We start from the raw sequence: 24,226 nt of genomic DNA, 5'->3' as shown, positions 1-24,226 counted from the left end.
GTATATGTTAATGTGATGTTTATGCAATTTAACAGAGTGCCAGAAGTTTTATGTAACAGAGTGGACTTTAAGTTTTATGTAAATGCAGTTTGTATAAACCGTAAACCGTATTCTGTAACAAATCATAATAACCTTTTCAAGAATTTTATGAAACATTTTACCAAGAGATATTTTGGTGATATTTTTGTGTAGGAACTAAAGAAACACATTTTGGTTAGAACAACTTATTATAACTTTTATATTGTAATCAAATGTTCCCCTTAAACTCTTGCTTAATCTCGATTATCCATCACACAAAAGGTTTCAGGGGAAATTTGAAAAATATTACATATAATATAAATATAAATAAACATTACACAAACAAAATGGCGGAACATTCCACCAGAAAAAAACGCAATGGTCAGGTTTATACTCCAACACGCAGACGTCTGACGCAAACCACGCCGGACATGAAAGGGTTTTCAGAGGGGGTTTCGGGTCCTGGTTCTCATTCCGGGAGCGGTGTGCCTCTCTCACTACCCCTGGTGAGAACCTGTCGTTGTTGTTAGACTCGCTAATTATAGTGAGCCGCGGTCACCGCCACTTGGGCTCCGGGTTGCTCCTCTGTGTGCTGTTGCAAAGACACACACACACACACACTCTCACACACACACACACACACACACACACACTGAAGTGAACCATGAAGACCCTCTCTGTTCTATCGGATGTTTTTTATGAATTGAAAGAAATCATTTGTTGGTTTTGAGCTCAGCCAGCCAATGAGACGCAGACTCTGTTCCTTCTCTCAGCCAAAAACGGATCAAGGATGGATTGATCCGTGATGGCCCAAACAAACCACCACCAATAACAGTCCCCACTGCTCCCGCCCAACGCAGAAATGAGAGGCACTTATTCAGTCTGCACAGCAGTGACTGTACAGCTCCTAGCCTCATATCAACTGCTTCACAACACGACTCAGCAGGGGGGAGGAGGGGGGAGGAGGGGGGGGGGAGGTCTGCTCTGCTGCAGTTTCTTTATTTAACCCTGACCCAGTCCGCAGATGAGACACAACAGGACAAGAGGACGATGCAGGGGGGGGGGGGGGGGTGAAGATGAAAATGAAGATGAAGGATTCACAGCGGGAGGGGGTTGAGCTAGATAGAGAGCAGGAGGCAGCCCCACAGGAGGGGGGGGGGGTCTTTAATCTGCTAGGGGATGGAATACATTGGAAGATATTAATCTCTGCTGATACCCTTCCAGACAGTCATCAGAGAGGCTCACGTCTGATAGACTACTGCAAGATGTGGGTGAGTGTGGCATGGGAGGGGGGGATTGGGGTGGAATTGGGGGTGAATACCAAGTAGAAATATAGAGCTCTGCAGAGAGTGGTTCGCCTTACCCCCCGATCCCTAGTGTGGCCAAGCGATCACTGGAAGAGATCTGACGGAAGGCAGTGAAACTCTTTATCAGCCACTCAAAACCTGATTATGTGCTGAATGAAAAAACGAAACGTGGGCCCGGGGTGTGCCGTTCGCTCCAATCACGGCGGGCCGCACTCGAACGCGTCGAGGCTGTTTGCACAGCTGCAGCAGGTACACAGCTGGCCTCCTCAGGTTCCTATCGTCAAACACAACGCCCCTCCGTCCACAGAGCAGGGGGAGGTCAGGGAACGGTAGCCAGCACACACGCACGCACGCACGCACATGCATGCTTGCACCCACACACTTGCACACTCGCACATGCACACACAAACACACACACAAAAATACAGACATATTCACTGTAGAACACACACACACACACACACACACACACAAACATACACATATATGTACGGCCATGCACACACACACACACACACACACACACACACCCACACACACACACACACACGAACATGCACATGCACATGTGCACTGTACATCTGCATGAATGTGACCTGTTTCAGTACAAGAGGCCCTTTCTGCTTTCAAAACGCTCCTCCATTATAGGTGCATGAATAGGTGAACAGGAAGTGGTCGTTCCCTGCCGGCGGCCTGTTTATCCAGACCATTAAATAAATCAAGGTGTCCATCCTCCATCCTCTGCAGACGTCATTACGGGACAAGCGGACTCCCTTCCCCTTGTTGTGATTTGCGTAGCACATCAAACCATACCGCCACCGCAAGTCACTTTGATTAGGGTGCGTCACAGCTGGCCAGCTCGTTGAGACCAATCCCTTCCACCTCGAGACCGTTAAAAACAACCAGGAAAAAAAGAATCACCACAGCTTAAGGCAGAGTCAAGACCTGGAATGATCCACATATCCAGAAATCCTAATTATAGTTGTGTGGTCGTTTGAAATGAATATCATGTTTAGCCCTCCAACAATGAGCTTGGGGTCTGCGGTCTGGGAGAGAGAGCGCAGAGAAAACGTCGATGCCACTGAGGCGCATTTGAACTCTGGGAGAAATGAAACCCGAGCAACATTGTTCTCTCAGATGGTCTGAGGCTAATTGCGATCGTCACTGTAACAGAGGACGGCTTTGGGGGTTCTGTATGTCTGTTCGTATATAGTGACTATTTTGTAGCATAGGCTGCCGTACCCCAGTAAGTAAGCCAATCAGTACACTTGGAGTGTAATGCTGTTACGTTCTGTTTAGTTCTATTTAGTTTTGCCCCTTTGGCTTCCCACAGAGGATTACACGTGAGGTGTCTGTCGAGTGTTGGGCAAAAAGGTACTAACACCTGATAACAGATGGCCCGTGGAACCCTCACAGCCCGACATTAATTACACTGAAACATCCCCCATGGTGGTAGAGACACTCTAACCTCTCTCTCTCTCTCTCTCTCTCTCTGTGTCTCACTCTCTCTCCCCTATCCCTCTCTCTCTCTCTCTCTCAGGTGTCGACGGAGACGACCTTCCAGTGGGGCGACCCAGCTCACGGGGGGCAGGAGACAAACAACCAGCTATGAACGGAAAATGAAGGAACACCACCCCCCCCCCCCCCCCCATCCCCTAAACCCCTCGTAGCCCCAAGAGCCAAGCCGGGGAAATCTTCATCTTCATCTTCATCATCGTTCTCCTCCTCCTCTCCCTCACCTTAACGCTACTCTGCTGTGGACTTGGGCGCCACCAAGGAAGGGAAGGCTTCTGTTTGTTTCGTTTGTGGACAGGAGGGAGCGTCTTGCCCCACCTCCTCCCCCCCCCGCCCGTCTCTCTGACCCCCCTTCGGTGTTGGGAGGAGAACCTCTGCCACGCCGACCCGTGCCAATACTACTGAATGCCAACCTGCCCTGTCTGTCTGTCTGTCTGTCCGCCTGCCTGCTCACACCTCTTGTCTGTCTGTCCGTCCTTCTAACTACCTGCGTGTGTCCATCCGTCCATTTGTGTGTGTGTGTGTGTGTGTGTGCGCGCGAGTGTGTGTGCGTCTGTGTCTGTGCGTCCGTCCGCCTGTTCGATCTGCACCAAGTGCCATGAGATCATTACATTCCTTCAGACTTTGCACTGACCATCCGAAGACCTCGGCCCCCATCGCATCGCTGTCCGTTGTCTTACGTGCAGCGGCACGCCGCGACGCTATGCCGCCGCCCCGCACGCCCACTGTCGGCTCGGGCGGTCGTTTCCCGCCTGCGGGCGGCAGTCTGTGACTGGATAACCATTGTCACTCCTAGAGACCACACGGTGTACTATTCCCTTCCTTGTCGTTTGCTTGTATTCAGCCGTCGTTCCGTATATATATGTGTGTGTGTGTGTGTGTTTGCGTGTGTGGCACTTTTTGGGTTGGATATGCCCACAACACAAGATGGCAAACCCCTTAATGGGTTACGTTGTGCAACAGAAACGTGGGAGCGATGATGGAAACAGCTTGAGCTGAAAGTCTCCGCTGGGGCCGCAGCAGGAGGAGGGATCCAGAGTGACATTGTGAGCGCCCTGATTAGAGTAAAGGGGTTTTTGCGGAGTGTCTTCATCACAGCGTTGTCCTAATCCAATCAAGATCAACGCGTCGCTGTGCATGTCAACATTGCCAGTGTGGGAAAAAAAGGCCAGAGAAAGTGTTTAGTGACGGCGGCAAACACTCTGTGAGCCTCCACATCAACAGTGCAAAGCGAGCCATTTCCATACATCCTTTTTTCTTTCTCTCCTTCTCTCTTGTATTTAGCACTTATATCACTGTAGACAGTGCCGGAAGATATGATATGATCTCTGCAAATTATTTTTTTTACAGGCTGTATCGTTTTTTTTTTTTTTGTTTCTCTGATATTTTATATTGTTTGTGATGTTTACTCTGAATCTGAAGGCTGCGTTGCCTTCGATTGTTTCAGGAGCATGAAGCAATCGGGATGAATTGAAAGCGGACACTGGATTTTTTTCTCATGATGACTTTTATAACACTATATGTATCCTATATGTCCCTCCCCTCCTTCCACTCTGGGAATACGCTCCTCCCACAGACGTTTTTCACGTCGTGTTGTCTTACGATGAGCCATTTTTCACGTGGCATTGTGCCATTCAAAAAGGGGAACGCGAGACTTTTGTTATTGTGGAGGAAAACCAAGCGAGCTGGTTGGACCTTTTCCTCTAAACAGGACAGCTCTCCCTGGTAGCCTGGCTTAAATGTCCCGACACCGCGGCCACATAGAGAGAAAGAACAATCCTGCAACTTTTAATGATGGATTCCAGTCAAGGGTGGTTACAATAACAGTCATTGTGAACACAGACATTCACCGCCCTCCACCCCCCCTCACTGCAGATATCTCATTGCACGATTGATAGGAAGTCCCCTAAAGGAGGCTAGCAGTCATCAGTTTAATTAGTCCAGAAGATCTGAATCTGTAGATACGTTGGCTGCGGGATTGGAATAGACGTTTTTAATGGAAAAAGGGGGAGTCCGCGTGATACATGATCACCATGACAACATGCGTGTGCGGAGAATGCTTGACAAACTGTCCCCTCGAAGGCTTAAAGTGTCTGATGTTAAAAAACGAAAAACCTTTTGGTGTTGGTATTTGTAAGGAATCTTATACTTATTCAGCTTTTTTTGTTTTATCTGCACAATCGCAAAGAACATACACCATTTTGTATATTTCTTCACCCTATGCATGGACTCCCGTCGTTTCATATGTATGGTTTATGCAAACGCATCGATGTCTGCCGCCAAGAACTACTGTGCACGTGTGTGTGTGTGTGTGTGTGTGTGGCTGTGTATGTGTCAGCATAGGAGGCTGGTTTGTGTTTACATCAAGAGGAGAAAGCTCAATGAGATGTCATTCGTATTAGGAGGACAAGAAAACCTGTTTAAAGGGAAACAAAGAGCAGCTCTATGAGAGAGAGGATAACTTTAGCTGGAGTCAGGGAGACTGTGCACTCGTAGCATCGGCCTGAGTGACTCACTCTGTGTGTGTGTGTGTGTGTGTGTGTGTGTGTGTGTGGAGTCAATACGTCTCTGAATGTGATGCACACACATCAACTTAATGCATTAAGCTTCACATCTTCCATTAGCTCACTGTTTCTTTCTTTCATTTGTTTAACCAAATTATTATAATTTTTTTTTAAATGACTACAGTCTATAGAGGTGTATAAGTATATATATAAATATATAAATATAATGCAGCAACTTTAATATATTGTAAATGATGGCTTGGATGCAACGTATTTATTTTGTGAAGAGAAATCTGTAAAGGGAATTTTTTAAGTTTGAAGTATACCACACATTGTTGTTAGTTTTTCTTGGATTTACAAACGCCTGTATGCTCATCGTATCACACAAGGGAACAACACAATACCTTTTTACATCACTCGAGTTCACAGTGCGTTTACTGTGATTGTGATTTGGACTTCTTGCACATATAGGAAGCACACACACGCACACACACGCACACACAGGCACACATGCATGAAAACAAACAAACAAACACCCAGACACACACACACACACACATTCATACATTTTCAAACAAGTTCCCAGATGTCGTCTGTCGTCTGGGGCAAGTGATCAAAATAACTTTTGTTTTCTTTTGCACATTTATCATTCAGGGATATATTTTTCATTCAACCATTAGACATAGTGACCCGCTTCACGAGCCTCTGAAGACGAGGGTCCGACACTTCACGCTCACCATAGAGTGCAGACACACAGTGCTTGGCCCTGATTGGCCACTGTCATAAGCTGAGTTCCGCCTTGCCAAAATTGATCTCCCGTAGGAACACGGTAGCGGTGTTGTTGTAGTGGATATGTGTGAGACACCACCCAAAGGGATGGTGTCGAGAAGATTTCTTGTCATACAAGAACCATGTATAAAGAGACCTATTTCTGATGTTGAGCAGAAAACAGAGGTTATTTTTTATTTTTAGAACAAGTTATACACACGTTGGAGAAAAAAAAACGATGAAAAAAATTTGGAAAAAGATGAACTCAAAGCATATTATTATCCTAGATCTTAACTGTGATGCCCCATCGGGGGTGGATATGAAATGTACATGTGTATGTAAATGATCAAATAAACTTATTTAATCAATTGACTGCTGTGTCACAAAGTATTATTTGTGTTGTCCTTGTCATGAGCCAATCAGGAATCAGGATCTCAACAAAACTTAACAAATATAAAGGGAAGGCCATTTGGTAAAATGCAACATTTACTATTAGCATAATGTTAAATGCATTCCAGCTAGGGTGGAAGTGTTGAACCAAGATGTGTGTGAATGTATGCATATTTATATATGGTAATAGAAGTGTTTATGGCAGATGTTTTGTATAACTATATGCCTAATCATTTATTTGCATTACAAAAAAACATTAATCATTTCAACTAAAAAACTTTTGGTCACTTGAGAAATCGAATGATTTCGGAAATAGGCTCAAATGGTATGCCTAGACTACAAATATATTCATTCATTCAATGCTAATGCCGTCATGTTAGAGCTTAGTTGATGTTCTGCTCAGAGGAAATGATTTCACTCAGTGTTTAGTAGATACTTATATTCAAAGTGACTTGCAATGAATATTTTTAAGAGAAATGTGATTCCAGAACAGGTATGGGGATGAGGCAACTTGCTTAATGACACCTACAGGTCGACTTTGGAATGTGTGCAATTTAATGATATATACCTACGTTTAATTTTATTCTTAAAAAATACGAATAATGGTACTGATCATCGTCAAAAATGTCCTTGGATATTACTAGTCACTAGCAACCTGGTCAGAGACCGGGAACAGACCATCATAGTGTAACCACGACTACACAAGGCTCTTAAACCAGGTGGGCTGAAAGGTAGACAGTAATGTATATACTCTTTCAAAACAGTGGCCCCACTATCTATCAGTTCCCCATGTGCCATAGACTCCCTCTGTACTTTCTCCTCTTCCTGTGGATACTCTGACAAAGGACGGCTTCTCATCCCCGCGCCAGGGAGCAGTCTTGAGTTCGGCCCGGTGAATACACCATATTGTTCACAGGCAGTCAAGCGAGCGTTGGGTAGAGGGGTTTCAGTTTGTAAAGTAATCCACCGTCCACCCGCTCACCCCACCCTGCCCAGTGAGGCCTGCACATGCATTGACACGGCACAGACGCCGTGTCACGCAGGTGGATGCAAGGAGGAGAAAACACAGGATTTACCTTTAAAGGAAGTGAGGGGAATCCCAAATACCTAAGAGAGGTTCTTTTAGAGAGGGGAGGGAGAAGGGATGGTGTGCGTGTGTGTGTGTGAGTGAATTTGCTGACAGAAAAAGCCTTTGGACCTCAGACTAATGGACATGCCTGTGAAAGGTTGGACGTGAACACACAAAGCCCATAGGTGTATACTTTACGGTAGTAATGGAGGAGGAAGACCAGAGCACGAGGCCTTGTGTGGTCTGTCATTAGAGACACGGTTCACACAGAACCTGCCAGCAACTGTTTTTTTTTCTCCTCTGACTGAAGCTGGGATTGAAAGAAAGAAAAGGGGGAACGATTATTGGGCCCCCGAGATAGAGAGAGAGAGCGTTAACGGCGAAATAATGGCAGTCCTTTTTCTCTGGAAGGCTTTCAAAGCGGAGAGCCCTACACCTTTCCCACAGTGGGAGCAGTATTTAGTCTGGTATAGTAGGGTTACATACCCCGATCGCTCCGAGTCAACACACCTAACACGTAACGTGAACAGGAAGCGGCACGGGGTGTAGACAGGAAAAAAGGGAGCCATTCGAGCCAGCCGTGGAATTTCCATTTGCACTTTACCACTTATTTTCTCCAAGGAGCCAACCTTGTAAAACACATTGCAGCAGATTTAGATCACTGGCAGTGGAAGCGCTTCCGAAAGGTGATGAGTTGGAAATGAGAGCAAAACAAGCTGCTTGTGCTCACGTCTTATTTTGAGAGGTAACAACCGCCGCTTTGCTCCGTGGTCTGGCCCTGTCGTCACTTATTTCATGAGCTATTTCTCTGCAAATAAAGACACAAACAATAATAATATAAGGAAGGGTTAGGGTCATTTAACAGCTTCCTTGGCTATATTCCTTGGATTAATTCCCATCTCTTTTAAAGTATTGTATTCCTAGATGCTCCCACTCATAATATTCAAATGAGTAACACAAATCATGCTTTGATATCTTTGGAAAGAGTGTGATGGGATACGCTTTTATTTTGTAGTAGGCCTAGGACCTACCGAGTTACCTGACCCCAAAAAAACAATTAAGATGTTATTTAATTCATGTTTGACAAGAATGTAGAAACAACCGCTATAATCTATTAAAGGTGACATATTATACGACCAGGTGTGAGTGTGATTAGCCGTTACAAGCCGTTTTAAAAATCTACAAGTGGGCGTGTCCACCTAGATGTATGACAGATAGATGAGCAACGTTTGCTACAGTCCACCGTATAGGCTGGTAGACTGATCCATCCGGCACACCTCTAGGTGGACACGCCCACTTGTGATGTCGAGGAAGAGGCAGTTTTTCCAAAATAACGGCTAATCACACTCACACGCCTCCTTAGGATCCGAGCCGTCCCACGGTGACCCGGTGGAGTACTGAGGAACAGACGACAACGAGGATCTCCCCGCTCCACAATCCATATCACACCTCGCACCGGGAATCTCTCACCTCCCTCTCGCTCTCTCCTCATCCCACCGACGTCGGAGACCGCTTTCACACTCCAGAAATAAACCACCGCCGCCGCAGCAGTAGAACCTATAGAGAGAGACCCTATAGAACACCCCACCCCTGCAAAACAGAGGTAGGTTTATGTTATGGAAAAAGTTCAAGTTCATGAAGTTCAAGTTCATGTGTGTGTCCCTTCTGTGTGGAATCAGGGGGCTCCCCCCCCCCCCCACACCTGATTCCACACATTCTTGTCTGACAGGCCCAGTCCCGGTCTGACAGAATAACGCCATCACATCTGTAATCCTATTATGGATGTGTCAACTGAACTTCATGAATTCATCCGTAGGGTGAACCGAAGGACGTATGAATAAATGAAGTCACTGGTAAACTGAAAAAAAAAAGACATTCTAAACATGATTTATGTATAAACTTTAACCGCTAGATTTCTCCTCACATTTTGCTCCTCTTCTTTCCTGTCTCTGCACTGAGGTAAGGAGCTCTTCATGCTGCTACTGATGAGGAAGATGGGTGCAGTATCTCAGGCCCAGGGTAGCCAATCAACCTTTAGCTTAGCTACGCCGCCGGAGCTTTAGCATGAATGACTGACTCGACCCCTATAATCACTCTCCGCCATCGCTGCTCAGTGCTGTTAATAAGGCAGACGCTCATTCAAGAGGAAGGGTGACACACCACTTTCACCCCCTCCTCCTTCCCCTCCTCATCCTCCTCTTCCCACTCCTCCTGCGCCTCCTCTTCCTCTTCTTCTCCTCCTCCTCCTCCGACCCCACCTCCTCCTCTCCCCCCATCCTCCTTCCCCTCCTCTTCATCTACTTCCCCTCCTCCTCCTCCTGCTCATCCATGCGTGCAGGGGGAGAGGAGCGAGCAACAGAAAGGATCACCGAACGGGATGAAAGGTTACGTACGCGCCGGGGCCTTCGGGTCGTCTATTATTACACTAATAGACGCCAGGCCGAGCGCTTCTGCGACGGCGGGTGTAAACGAGCGAGAAATCGTCCGGCGTGTCCTGTAGGGCTAGTCGCTCTTTAGAATGCCGCAGAGGCATCCATCGGAAGGCGCGCTCCCGCTGCAGAGCGGTGTGTGTCGGAGGGCAGGGGGGGCGTGCACTGCTGATGGGTTAATTAAATGTGCATGCTCTGGAGGAAGTAATGCGGAGAACAACCGAAGTGGGACGCGACGCGCGGCGGAGTTCTGTCGTCCCAGGGGGCTTTGTGGGGTATATGAAGAAAGTGCACATTCCCGCATATGCGCATAATATCATTTTTTCCACCATAAATGAAACATGAGGGGAGCTAAACTTGGCCGGGTGTGAGTGATGTCGGCTGGCATCGCTTGCCATTCTTAGCTTACGTGAGTCTATATTTAGACCCTCGTGTGTTTCCATTGTAGAAAAAAACGCTGAATAAAACTGAAAAACAGGCAGTAGAGTATTTATGTATTTAGTGTATGTGTGTGTCTGTGTGTGTGTGTTTCTGCAGAGTTGCACATGGGTCTCATAGACTCAGAGCATGCAAAGTGTGCGTGCGTGTGTGTATGTATATGGGTCTGTCTGTGTGACGCATGTCTGTCTGTCTCTGTGATATGTGTGTCTGTCTGTCTGTCTGTCTGTCTGTGACATGTGTGTCTCTGACTCTGTGACGTATGATGTGTGTGTGTGTGTGTGTGTGTGTGTGTCTATCTGTATGACGCATGTGTGTGTCTATCTGTGTGACGCATGTGTGTGTCTGTCTGTGTGATGTGTGTGTGTGTGTCTGTCTGAATGTGACATGTGTGTCTCTGACTCTGACTATGTGACGTGTGTGCGTGTGTGTGTGTGTGTGTGTGTCTATCTGTATGATGCATGTGTGTGTCTGTCTGTGTGACGTGTGTGTGTGTGTGTGTGTCAGGGGCCGGGGGTCCCGCACGGCATTGTGAATGACGTCGAGCAGAACAGAATGTCCAACGGAGTCTCACTGGAACCAAAACTTTCAGTGAATGGGAGAGAGACAAATACAGAATGATAAAAATATACAGTGTCTGCACTCATGCACTCAGGGCAGCATAAAGAACATCTGCTCATTCAGATGTAAACAGCCAAGGGGCACTCACACACACACACACACACACACACACATTAATATATGGCCAGTACCAAGTGGCTGACCAACTGCCAAGCCCGAACACACACACACACACACACACACACACACACACACACACACACGGCAAGGCTAATAGAGTTAACACCTACACCATGAAAGCCCATAGATACCCACAGGAAAACACAGATTCATAACAGATGACAGGTCTATGAAGTCAGGGTTGGACTCCTGCATGAGACTCACTCTCTATATCCAGCCCTATAACTGTCATTTTGTGTGCATGGAAATAAGGATATTAACATTGAATGTAATCTTCTAGCTTAACCATGATAGTGACACTCGGTGGAACTTTAGTTGAAAATTGGTGAGTAAATGTGGAAAAATCCATCCACCCACATTTTATCTGATTGGGGGTGGACACCCCCAAAGCATAGAGCTAGAAGGCTATGGTAGGTCAACATCAGACAGTGCAGTGTTTTGGTGGGCAGTTCTGTCTTGAGTCCCTCTGCTCTGCCAGATGTTGGGCAGACAGTCTGGCCTGAACCAGTCTCCTCCATACAGTATAAAGGAGCTTTTCTACTGGCTCACATTGTCTGGTCAGCTTCCTCTATGTGAACAAAACACAAGGTATGCGTTTGTGTCACTAGGAAGCCTGCAGATATCCACTGTAAACAGCAATTCCTGACTTCCACCACACAATATATAACAAATATAAATCAATTCTGCCGAAAACAGCAGCTGTGTGTTGATCCAGGTTTCAAATGTGGTTTCAATAACCTTGTTCTTTTTACGTCACAGTTCTTAATCCAATATTTTTTATTTGAATACTCAACCACTTCTTGACAGTCAACAGCTGCTTGAGTTCCTTCCAAATAATTATTTTGATGAAAAACCTTTTACATACCTTATATTATTTCATGCTCACAACAGGGTAACAATGGCTTCACACACAGGCTGCTCTCTGTTCTCTGTCTTCACCCTTTCTGTCATTCCTTCCTTCATGTCCCTATCTAGCAGAGGTTGTAGGCGGGCAAAAAAAAGGTCTGCTATAGATCATTGAGTGTCTGTGTCTGCTTAAAGGGGGGGGGTCTGTTTCAGTTTACACTCTTGTCCACCCCTGAGATTAACTATCAGTTTGACAGATGCACGCCTATAACCAGTTCACTCCCCCGACTGTCCACATCGCAACATAACTGTCAGAGCAGTAACACCCCTCATACAGAACCTGATTAATGAATACAGATGATCCAAGTGTCCTCCTGACACTTTACAGGTCTTGTGAGGTGAGTGTGAACTAATCATTTGATTGCTGATACAATGATGGTGGCTGATCTTACAATAAAGACATCGATTCAACCCCTCATGCCCACATACCACTGACATATAATGATACCCACGGTGGCTTAGCCCTAACCATTTGATAACTGCAGTACAATACCCAGGCATGCAAACTGGTTTGGGGTGGAAAAGGTGAGAATGATGCGTGAGACAAGGAAAACACAGACCCACTAGGGGGTTCCAGGGGAAACCCTGGAACCCCCTAAATACATATATATAAAAAAATATATATATGAAAAAAAAAAGAAAATATATATATATATATATATATATATATATATATATATAAATAATAATAATAATATTTAAAAAAAAAAAAATTAAATATATATTTAAAAAATCGATATATATTTTTAATTTTGGACCTGCGTGCATGTTTTTTTTTATATGAGCGCAGGTAAAAAAAAAACATGCGCGCAGGTCCAAAAAAAAACATGCGTGCGCAGGTCCAAAAAAAAACATGCGCGGGCAGGTCCAAAAAAAAAAACATGCGTGCGCAGGTCAAATTTTTTTTCTGAATTTTTTTAAAATATAAAAAAAAAATTCACATTTTTTAAATACTTCTATATACAATCTATATATTATTTTTCTAAAAAAAAAATTATATATATTTTTTATATAATTTTTTTTTATCATTATTATTATTTTTGTTCTTTATAAACGTGAAATATACATAGACTAAACTGTTGTGATATGAAACAACTTTATTTATCTTATTACCAAGTCTCATATAAAAAAGAAATATGGCCTTGCTTTTTCTTTGCAGAAAAATAAAAAATTGCAAAAACATACCCGCGCACACAGGTCCAAGTTGTCTCTATACTATATTTCTGCTCCTTTCTCCCGTCATAAGAACATTACTGTATGTAACCGTGGCTATCTGTTGCGTGGCTTTCCCACTAAGATAGCTTTCTTTATAAAACATTAGTATTCATTTTTAGTGTTTCTCATATCACAGAAACCACAGTGAATCCTGTATTTCTGTGCCCCGCTGTGGTGTCGACAGCACAGAGCTCCAGTACCGTTACAGGACAGCGGTGGTTTCTTTCAGCTTGTATTGTATTCCAATTTTAGCGAAAACACACATAACATTAGCTTGAAAGAAAAAAACTGTTTAAGTATGCTTATCTTTGCGTGAATTTCTGGATGACTCGTCTGCCAATGACTTCAAGTTAGTTGTGTTTTAACCGGTGATTGTTGCGCCAAACTGTTTACAAAGGGACACTTGCTTGCGACGCAGCAAGCGCCTGCTAGTTGACCTGCCGGGCGGGACGATCAGTACTTCCCCACATAAAGAGCTTATTTCTGATTGGATCTCTTCCCAAATCGTCCCGCTTACATTTTCGTCTCATTTTTATTCGTTAACGAAAGTGTGCAGTGTGCGAATTAAGGGGGAGCAGGGGGAGCTATAGCTCCCCTAGTGGTGATTTGAGCTCCCCTGGAAACATGGTTTGTGAATTTTTGGGGGAGCTCTAAAATATTGATATCATAGCCAAATAAATGCTATTTTGGGCATGGTTTTTCTCAAATGTGTAAAATAAGTTAAATAAAATTATATTTTGAGTTTATGATTCCTGAAACGAGCCTACGAGCCGCTAGAAGCGTGAGTTAGGCTGCCGCTATAGGTTGGCTGCTCTCTTAACAATCCTGTCCGCGACCCCCCCCCCACCCCCACACTTTTATTCTATTTATTTTAAGAGACTTTTGTCTCATAGCTAACTCTTTTGTGAGACTTTTGTCTCATAAAAGAAAACAATTTCCTCTGGGATCAATAAGGCGGGATCAGAATCCCGAACTGTATCGCTATCGGTATATCATCTGGCAGGATGACTTCATGTTACGGAGCTCATTGGATAAACAAAAGACCCGTGTGAAGTTGGTGAGCTCTGCATGTCTTCAAAGCACAACGGCTTTATTGAAGACGGATTTACCAGGTGGGGGGGGGGGAGGTCACCTTGGCAACGGGGACCCGCCCTGTTTTAAAGGATGATGCCATCCTGCCAGCTGCAAAAATTGCTGTCCCAGGGTCGACTCTGATATCACAGCTTCCTCAGGCTGCAGCGTGTCACTCCTTAAATATTGGCTGGTTCACATATTCATGGCCTTGATTCCCTGTACATATTCAAATATTCATATATTCATTGCCTCTATGGGCTGCCGACCTCTGCCTATGTCTTTTAAGTTGCGCTAAAGTGACAATGCGAAAACTATAGGGTTCAACTAAAAGTTGAAACCATGCAAAAATGATCATTCGACCTAATGTAAAATTTTTTAAAGATCATAGTAAAATGCAAGTTATATAACTGAAATAGGAAGTATCAGGTTAATAATAAAGTTTATTAATAATATCTTAATGAAAAACAATTGGGGCCCAGAATATCCCAGAAGGAAGATATAAACGTTTAAACATGACTGGGTATCTTGAGTTTCCCAATCATGTTTAAACGTTTCCTTTATATTCATCAGTTGGCAACATCTACAATAAGTATAATGAGTTCATGGCATGAGTTCATTCATCAACAACAGCTAGTTCATTCTAGTTAGATTGGCTTTTCACTCCCAGCTCTCAGAGGGGATGGGGATAAGGGAACATCGTAGGCCATCTTTGGAGAAATGGACTCTAGGATGCAGATGACCATGGCAGGGAAAACCACAAGGCCACGAGACACAAGGCAACACCATGGTACCTGTGGCTCAGCACAGGTACCATCTTTTGCATTATATTGTATAGTTTTTAATATCTTCCTGCCCAGAGACTGCAGATGTAAATTAGCTACATAGCTAACTGTGGACCAATGGACCAAGTGTTGTGTGCTGCACCGCCCCTGTTAAATAAACTAACAAACTAAACTGAGTCATGGCATGCACCTTCATTTGTATATGCAGAAGATACACACAGATAACCCAATTCAGACATTGGTATTTTGTTGGAAAAGCAATCCCACATCTTTGGATGCCCCCTCTCTCTCCTACTCCATCTCTGCCTTCCACTCACACGGATGAGGCATCAGATGTCTCATCGTGGGCCTCAGAGTGCTGGTGGGCAGCGACCTTATGGTGGCTGGCGAGTGGGTTTGATTGGCTGAGACGCAGCAGAAGGGCGAACCCAACCACGCAAAAAGACACGTTCGATCAGAACCAAACATGACATGTTTATTTATTTCTATCAAGAGCCCATCTGCCAGTTTGAAGGGCTTGTGGGCTGATGAAAGAACGTATGTAGGTAGAGAGAGGTTGGTCATTCCTACGAAAAGAGTTAAAATGTTTCTCGTTAACGTAGCAGATAGTACTGTTCACACGCTAAAGAAGTGACGTTCAGGTCATTTTAAAACCTGATATAATTTATACTTGATCATTTTATGTTTAAAAGATTTTGAAATCGACATCACACATCTGAATGGCATTCCTACCAGCGGTTAAACCGTAGGATGTACACCGGACTACAGATATGTTAGTTTAAAGCTTATCTGGTAGGGTGCTTTAAATAGTGACATGTTTTAAACTGTACATCTTCCCTTTTAACTATAATATATATATTTTTATTCAAGTGATCAAATGAGCAACGCTTAGCGTCTTTGTGGAATATTGGATAATATAATGTTGGAGCCCCATCTAGTGGTAGAAATAAAAAAGTATTTAACAAAAGACGACCCAGAGTTGATTCAATGATTTTTTTGCAGCAACATTACAGACAGCTTTGCCCTGGAACCTTGCATAAATAATGTAAATGAAATAGAAATAATAGTGATGCATTATCTAGCCATGGTCCTCCTTTTGAAAAGCAGGTACACAGCACAGATAAAAGATGGTCCAAACATACTTCAGAAAAAGATTGGTTTAATAAACTCCATACAAAATAAACTACAGCTAAATGAAGGCAGACAGAAGACGAAAGGAATGGATATCTCTGACCCGATGAATAACAATGACAAGACATGGGAAGAACACAGAACCGGGGGATTAACTTCAACTGAATTCATCATAGGTACAGTGAGACAAAACTAGAGATGATGTTAAGTGCCGATGGAGGAATTCCAATCATGTTTAACAACGGGAATTATGAGTTCACACTCTGCCTCTTCTCTTGCTGCTTCGACTTCACAATCATTCAGTTTTCTCTGCGGTTTCGGACAAACAAATGACCAAAACGAAAAATCCTAAGCGGTATAAAAGGCTCATTACGAGGTGTCCATTGTAGGTGCTTCTGAAATATGAAAAAAGAGACACATTATTGCACAGCGGTCATAAATGTTTTATGAAGTGAAGTGAAGGACTCCAGGCATACTGTTTGTCTAAAGGCCAATGCCGCTCTGTGATCAAACCAGCTCTCCTGGCTCCACTCAAAGAGTCGCTGTGTCCCAGCGTAATAATGAAATAATGAACATATTTCAGCCAGGTGTACGTGAACTTTCCCTAGATTGAACCGAGTCACAGTCGTACGTGGTGGAAGCCCTCGTTGAAATATGGTCAGCCGACTATAAAATGTATGTATAAAAGTCTCTGTATAAAGCCGCTTTTCCACCGCCAGTACCTACTCGACTCGACTCGACTCGCCACGCCTTATTTGCGTTTCCATTGGCAAAAAAAGTACCTGGTACCTAGTACCGGGTACTTTTTTTTAGTACTACCTCCGTCGAGGTTCCATGCCAGCGGAGTAGGTACTTTTGTGTGACGTAAACAGGCTGCTGGTAACTGATTGGCCAGCGGCTGTAAATGGGAATATTCACTCAAGTTAAGTTGTGTCCGGCGTGGTTGGAGTCCACGAACCCGCTCCCGAGGGGGACACTGATCAGCGTTTCGCCGTGTGTGTCGCTCCTTTCCCGGGGCTAGAGTTAGGCTGCGCGTCGTTATGTGTGTCGGGCGTGGTTGTGTGTGTCCGGCGTGGCTGGAGTCCACGGACCGGCGTTTCGCTGTTTCGTTTCAGTGTCGTTCCTTTCCTAGGGCTCGAGTTTCGCCTCTATCAACGTTACCGTATGACAACAATAGACGTGCAGTCATTGCGCTTTTTATTTTATTTTATTTCCCATCATAACCTTTCCCGGGAATCAGGAAATAGTCTTGATCAGATTCAGATTTCCCGGGAATCGCGTCTCCCGTGATTAAAACCTAATGACGACCCGCCCATGGTGGAGAGGTTCTTTTCTACGACCCGCCCACATTGAAGAGGTACTTTTTTAGATGGAAACGCAACCAAACCGAGTTGAGTCGAGGCGAGTCGAGTCGAGTCGAGTTGGTACTGGCGGTGGAAAAGCGGCATATAAGACTCCTATAAAGTCTAATAGCATTGCAGCCTGGCTATTGCCAGACCAAGCTCAATCGTAGATTGCACGTTGGTCTGGGGAGGCTGCTGTCATTTTCTTAAGCACTAGAAGTGTGATCAACGAGCATAGTTCAAACGACTCTGTACGCAATTGGCTGCTTGCCGTTGCTTCCCGTCGTCATTGTGTTAAAAACAGCCAATAGTGCGCCAGGGGGAAAAGCCAGTTCTGTGATTTGCTCCCGCAAAAGTGTATCGGAAGAAGAAAGAAATGTATTGCTCCTCTCCAGACCCTGCTGCAGGGTGAATACAAATCACCGGCAGAACAGTCTAGGTCAATGCACAATTTTTGATTTATTCAGCGACCAAATGTAGAAATGGGGTGATTTTTGACCACGCATTTGGATTTCAACGGCTCAATGTTTTCACATTGTCTGGTTCGCTTGACAATGTCCTGTGTGAACACTAACTGAACCAAATTCAGAATGCAAGTATTCCCTTCACCACTGAAACCGGAAAAAAACGTAAGAATTCAGGTGTCAAAACGACCTTAGTGACGCCAGGAGAGACGGCTACGATGGTTGATTACAGAGAGCGGTATTGTCCTTTAAAAAGAACCTGGCTGTCAAAAACCATGGGGTTCTAAACACAGACACGGGGCTGAGTGCCCTCTGACCGTCGCCATCTGGATCTCATACTGCTCCCACCAATGCTTAAAGCACATTGAGAACATTGAGAACCCTAGCGGCCGTCCTGGTTCTCTCCGCATTCAGCTGCCATTTAGAACCAAGAACCAAGACGGCCGCTAGGTGAATAGGGCCCACATAAGACAGCATTTTCCAAATGCTACTTTGACTTATCGGGAGGTCATTCTAGAGGGGTGAACCGTCAGCGGCAGACTTACGCGTTTCGTTGAAGAGGAAGGAGTCCTGGTACTCCTTCATGTACTGGGAGGACCTGGCCTCGTCCAGGAACAGAGAGTACACCCTCTTGATGTCCTCCACCTGCACCTCCGTCCCCTGGGCAACCCAACACAACACCACCACACACACACACACACATTTGTATGTTAGGTTTCAGCCCCACCTAGTGGGCACCCTTAGTTGTGTAGCATCTTATCCTAGCTATCTTTGTTGTATACTGGGAATGGGTTAACCTAGCGATTGTTAGTGCTTGGCACTTGGTTCTATGAACATCCTTACTGTACCGACAGCGCTATACATTGTTTCACCTTCTCGTGACAAATGTACATATTGTAAGTCGCTTTGCATAAAACCGCCTGCTAAATGTCCTAAATGTAATGTAAATATCAACAGTTACTGACGTGTACTGGTTTGGTGTACTGTAGCAGAGAGCATCTTTCATGTATTCATGGGCCTCTGTTTTACTATCAGGTCTGATGTTGACCATCAGACCTATCAGGTCTGATGTTGAGCCCATTAATATAATCTACCCTGTAGTGACATCACACAGGGGAGTAGGACCTCCCAGACGCATGACGGCTAGTTCATAGGCTGAAGGTTGATCCATCATACATGTGGGTGGACACTCGTGATGCGTTTGGCTGGTCTGCGTCTCTTCTGTTCATTGGCACTGTGTCACATAGAGCATGGTAAGCCAAGCAGATTCTCAGAGAAACCAAAGATACAATTGGCATGTAGACAAAGCAGAATGTCTTTTCTAGAGACCCCTTTATACCCCTTTGAGCAAGTGGTTTTAACCACATATTAAATAACGGGTTTGTTTGTCTGAAAACACTGGTTGTGTAGAGAGGGGGGGGGGGGGTTTACCCTGCGCTTGCGACACACCAGGCCGGCGGTGCTGATCAGCTGGATGGCGTAGCGCAGCGACGTCTCCATGCCGATACGGGTCAGCACCGTGTGGGCCTCCTCGCTCATCTCCACGTCCTCCTCCTCACACCTGGACAACATTAAAGACACATAAGGTACCTTTATTTAACACAATCACACATACTTCAAATTCATAGCCAATTATAGGGACAAACACAGACACGTAAACATTATCGCAATATGTCTGACGCATTGCATTGTAGTATTTGAAGCTTATGCTAATTGGCTTAATTCTAACTATCAGCCCCCCTGACAGTTTGGATGAGTCCTAAAAAAACTATTAATATAAGCATTCTCTAAGGGGGGGGGGGGTGAGATCCAACAATCAAATGCAGTGTCCCAAATCAAGGGACACTGCCCCCTGGTGGAGGGAGACGGGGTGTCCTAGAACATGGCCCCCGCTCACCTGATCTTGAGGATCTGCCGCGTCTCCTTCTCGGTGTAGGGCGAGGTGGCGATGATGAGCAGGCGGTCCAGCAGGTCGATGGGGATGCCGTGGGGGCTCTGGTAGTTGGTGCCTCGGATCCTGCCGGGAGAGAGAGACCACGAGGCGTGAGTGTTTCAGCGGAGGTCCTTCCTCTGACGCGACATGGGGACACCCCCCCGTGGTTATAAGGAGAGTAGGGACGGGAAGGGGAGGGAGGGACTGGAAGGAGAGTAGGGATGGGAAGGGGACGGGAAGGAGAGTAGGGACGGGAAGTGGACGGAGGGACGGGAAGGGGACGGAGGGCCGTACCGGGTGATGCCTCTGTTGGTGGCCATGATGAGGACCGGGGAGAGGTCGGTCTCCAGCGCGCGGTTCAGGAAGGAGAAGCACTCCATGTCCAGCATATGCACCTCATCGATGAACAACACCTGCCGAACGAGTCACAACACCTCACGTCAATCAGGATGGAACCTCAACCTCACTCATAACAGAGTTTTGAGGTAGATGCAGACGCCGGTATAGGGTATAATCGGCCAATACGGCAGACTGTTTTTCACGAAATCCGGCATTTCCTACTGCTTGTAAACTATAATATGCAGGCAGGCACACTACATCTGAACGTCACTGTACAGGAGCCACACCCGTGGAGACACAAACAAACACATGGGAAGGCAGACACGCAGACCAAAAGTCTCATACCCCAGGGATGATCTCGGCTTTGCCCTCTTCCCTCCACTCGGAGACCTTGGCGTTGATCTGCTCGCGCACCTCCGACTTGATCTCCCCCGTGTCGCCGGAGAAGAGCGCCAGGAAGCCCTGTGTCCGGCTGTTGATGACGTCAATCTCGTGGAGGGACACCGTGTGCACCACCTCCTTCCTCTTCTGCAGCTCCCCCTCTGGACACTGGACGAACTGCGTCTGGAGAATGGACGACAGGAATGTTTTCAATAATTAGGATAATGAATGAGAACAGAAATCTGTGATATACTTATGAGCATTTTATTGAGCGTTATCAAGTTCATTAAGTCGGTCTGTCAATTTATTTTAAGCCAATTAAAATGGGTCTAAAGCTCTAACCTTTGAGATGAACATGAATATACCTTTTGACATTTTCCTGAAAAGATATTGAGCAGGTTTGCAGTGGATACATGCCTCTGTGACATTTTATGTTTTTAGATCATGTTCAGTTGATCTAAAGTTTTCACAGCACTTAAAAGTTGAAGTCAAACCAGTACCTGCGCTCCCATAGCATCGTAGTCTCTGGCTCTCGTGAAGGAGCGACCCAGCTTGCTGATCTTGCCGGTGGCCTTGTCGATGGTTATTACATCACTGGGAGACAGAGAAAAGGTATAGAATGAAACAACGGAGGCTTCCAGAACAGTATGGAACACTTGGATGATGCATCCTAGCAACATGATGATGATTGATGATTCTCACCCAGCCTGAACCTTCTCTTTGCTGAGGCTCTCGATCATCTTGTTACCCAGGTCGTAGATGGTCTCCATCTCTGTGGTCTTCAGTGTCAGCTTGCCCACCTTGGCCCCCTGGCATCAGATGATTAGAGGTTATTTAACATTAAGCTACTGTTGTTTATAGTGTATAAACACATTTTGTGTTTATATTTTTTACATTTTCTGTCCTCCATTTGCATTATACTTAACCAATCTTGACTATGACCAATGATTTCACAATAATTTAAGTACTTTATCCATGGGGCAGAAAATCTCAACTCACAACACAATCAGAGTGTAGAACCTACCGTCCCTGTGGCGGGCCGATCAATCTGGATCTCCACCACCTCTCCCTCAATGATCTCAGTCTCTTCTCTGCAAACAAAAAAAATTATAAAATAAATAAACAACCACATTGCTACGCCTATTTATCCTGTACACCAGGGTAGGATATTTCATCTTGTACACCAGGGAAGGAAATAACCCTTATTAAACACTGGCATTTTTCAAAGGGTATTTTGACTAATTTCCAGGACCATGTTATAACATTTGGATATATATATTTTTTTTTATGTTGCATGAAAGACCTATATTCAATGACTCCAACTACAAAAAAAAATCTGGACCGCTTCACAAATACACTGTCAACACAGAACCTTTTTTCATATAAATATTTTACCAATTCAAGATATTTTTAGGGACCAAATAACCCAAGCCCCAGTTAACTTCCTGCCCTAATGTACACAATAAAAAAAACACTTAAAGAGAGTCACTTTGAGATATTGTGGGGATGTGTACGTACTTGATCCTCACACCCATGGCCTTTCTAAAAGCCTGGCTCAGTGCTTCTGTCTTGCTCATCTCCAGGGAGAAGATCTCGCTGCCGGCCATGGCAGTGAAGGGCGTGTCGGTGCCCAGAGCCTGGGCGATACCTGAACACACAATAACAATACATTGTCATCTAGAGAAGATTTGATCAACCTACCTATATAGTGTATTGTAGTGGTCTACGTCATCCAAGTCTACTTGTAGTCATCCTTTAGCAAGAAGCCCCACCACTACCTCCATAAAGACATGTATCAGAGTTGAAATCGCTGACTAAATAGTAAATAAAATACCACAGACGAAAATCAAATAATCAGCAGTAACAGCAAGATCACTGCCCTCTATAGAAAGTGTTCGGCAAAGCGGCCCTACCCATGGCGATAGCGGTCTTCCCTGTGCCAGGCTGACCCGCTATGAGCACAGCTCTGCCAGCGATGTGGCCGTCCTTGATCATCTCCAGGATGACTCCAGCAGCCCGGCGGGAGGCCAACTGGCCCACCATCCCCTGGGACACCTGCCAGCAGAATGGATGCTTTAGGTACTCTCTGGGCTCAACAGAGCTGACTAAACCTCTGAGTAACAATTGAGCAAATCATGACACAATTGTTGCAGTCGGTATGCACTCAATTCGTCCCACAGACCTCACAGCGATGCCCTAGTTGAGGTAAGGTTTGACATGTTAAACCTATGGTTGACATTAAATTGATTGATTTAGCAAATAAGGAGTATTTATATAGTTGTACATTGTAAATGTAGTTGACTACTTGGCTTAAGCTTATGACAGAGACGAGATATGACTAAGAAACACTAATAAATTGCACCTGGAGTCCTAAGACTAATGAAACGTAGACGGTAGCCCACCTGTCTTGGCTCCAAGGCATCATCTAAACCAAGGCCACGGATGTGGGAATGTGCACCTAAACAAAGAAAAGAGGATCTCAATCAATCGTGTCAGAGGTAAACATATTGACTCCAACATTGTTCTGAATAAGATGTTAATGATGGCATATTGTGATGTGAAGAGCGTCAGGGTGAATGTGTTTTAACTATGTCATATTGTTTGTGATGAGCGCCGTCACGGTGTGAATGAGTCCGCTCACCGATCCTCTCGATCCGTGTGATGTCCCGGACCTCGGGCACCTTGGTGGTCGACATCTGTGTGGTAATGAAGAGCCAACAAACCGTCAGGGGTGATGAGGACCGGGTTTATTGACGGGTTGGTTGTCATAGTGACCGGTGGACGTTACACGCGCAAACACAACCGCATTGAGCAACGGGACACAAAGTTATCCTTTAGTTCACATTCGTTTTTTTATGGAAGAGTAAACTTCAGGCATCGTATTGGATTATCTTTTGAAATCCGATATATCGAACACTCTTATTTGTACTGCCAAAATAAACTAATGTAACGTTAGCGCCAGCTAACGTGACGATTGCTAGTTAAGCTAGCTCCATGCCTAGCTTCTCTCATTTCGTTTTAATTGTACGGATCTCGCTCCTCGTCAATACGTGTTGCATAGAACGCCAACTAATCTTATTTACAAACGACAATGAGCGCCGTGACTAAATAAAATATATAGTTATTAGTATATGTGATATTGTACATTGATTTATGAATGAACTCACCTGTGCAGCCATACTGTTCAGCACGCGAATACAGCGCCGCGTATTTGGGTGCGCAGAACAAATCCGTCCGTGGTGCAACAACGACTGCAGGCGACACCTGACCCATCTGACTTACCTACGACAAATAAACCGCGACATTATGACATTTACTATTTGTCTAATAAACTAAGAATTTAATTTATAAAATCTACAATATAATTTTTTTCAGTTATCATATTTTAATTTGTAACGTTAAAACAATGGGCCGAACAGCTATTTCATACGAATACAAAGTCGTTCCTCTGCTAAAGATCTCTCCACCAGGGGTAGCTG

At 45.0% G+C, this 24,226-nt stretch overlaps 2 protein-coding genes across 2 annotated transcripts in view; one reads left to right on the top strand and one right to left on the bottom strand.

Annotated features, from left to right (window-relative positions):
- The window catches only part of spns2 (SPNS lysolipid transporter 2, sphingosine-1-phosphate), a gene marked incomplete at its 5' end in the record, with an annotated part of 31,672 nt that extends 25,188 nt beyond the window's left edge, over positions 1-6,484 (top strand). The window contains one exon of the mRNA XM_084473697.1: positions 2,866-6,484. Within this exon, the coding sequence (XP_084329823.1) occupies positions 2,866-2,937 (72 nt within the window). The 3' untranslated portion in view covers positions 2,938-6,484. The remainder of the gene's footprint in view (positions 1-2,865) is intronic.
- A 9,820-nt stretch (positions 6,485-16,304) lies between these two features.
- ruvbl2 (RuvB-like AAA ATPase 2) lies at positions 16,305-23,958 on the bottom strand. The gene is made up of 14 exons (XM_084474159.1): positions 23,915-23,958; positions 23,389-23,443; positions 23,150-23,205; positions 22,661-22,802; positions 22,266-22,395; positions 21,772-21,838; positions 21,450-21,556; positions 21,248-21,341; positions 20,712-20,930; positions 20,322-20,440; positions 19,992-20,111; positions 19,526-19,655; positions 18,640-18,754; positions 16,305-16,682 (listed from the first exon to the last, which is right to left on the bottom strand). Exons 1-14 carry the CDS (start codon positions 23,924-23,926, stop codon positions 16,657-16,659), a joined length of 1,392 nt encoding a protein of 463 aa, XP_084330285.1. The 5' UTR covers positions 23,927-23,958; the 3' UTR covers positions 16,305-16,656.
- Positions 23,959-24,226: the final 268 nt, after the last annotated feature.

This window comes from Micromesistius poutassou, assembly GCF_964030765.1.
Source record: "Micromesistius poutassou genome assembly, chromosome: 10".
Taxonomy (NCBI): Eukaryota; Metazoa; Chordata; class Actinopteri; order Gadiformes; family Gadidae; genus Micromesistius; species Micromesistius poutassou.
Note: the sequence above shows the minus strand (reverse complement) of the source record. Positions and strands in the feature narration are given on the sequence as shown.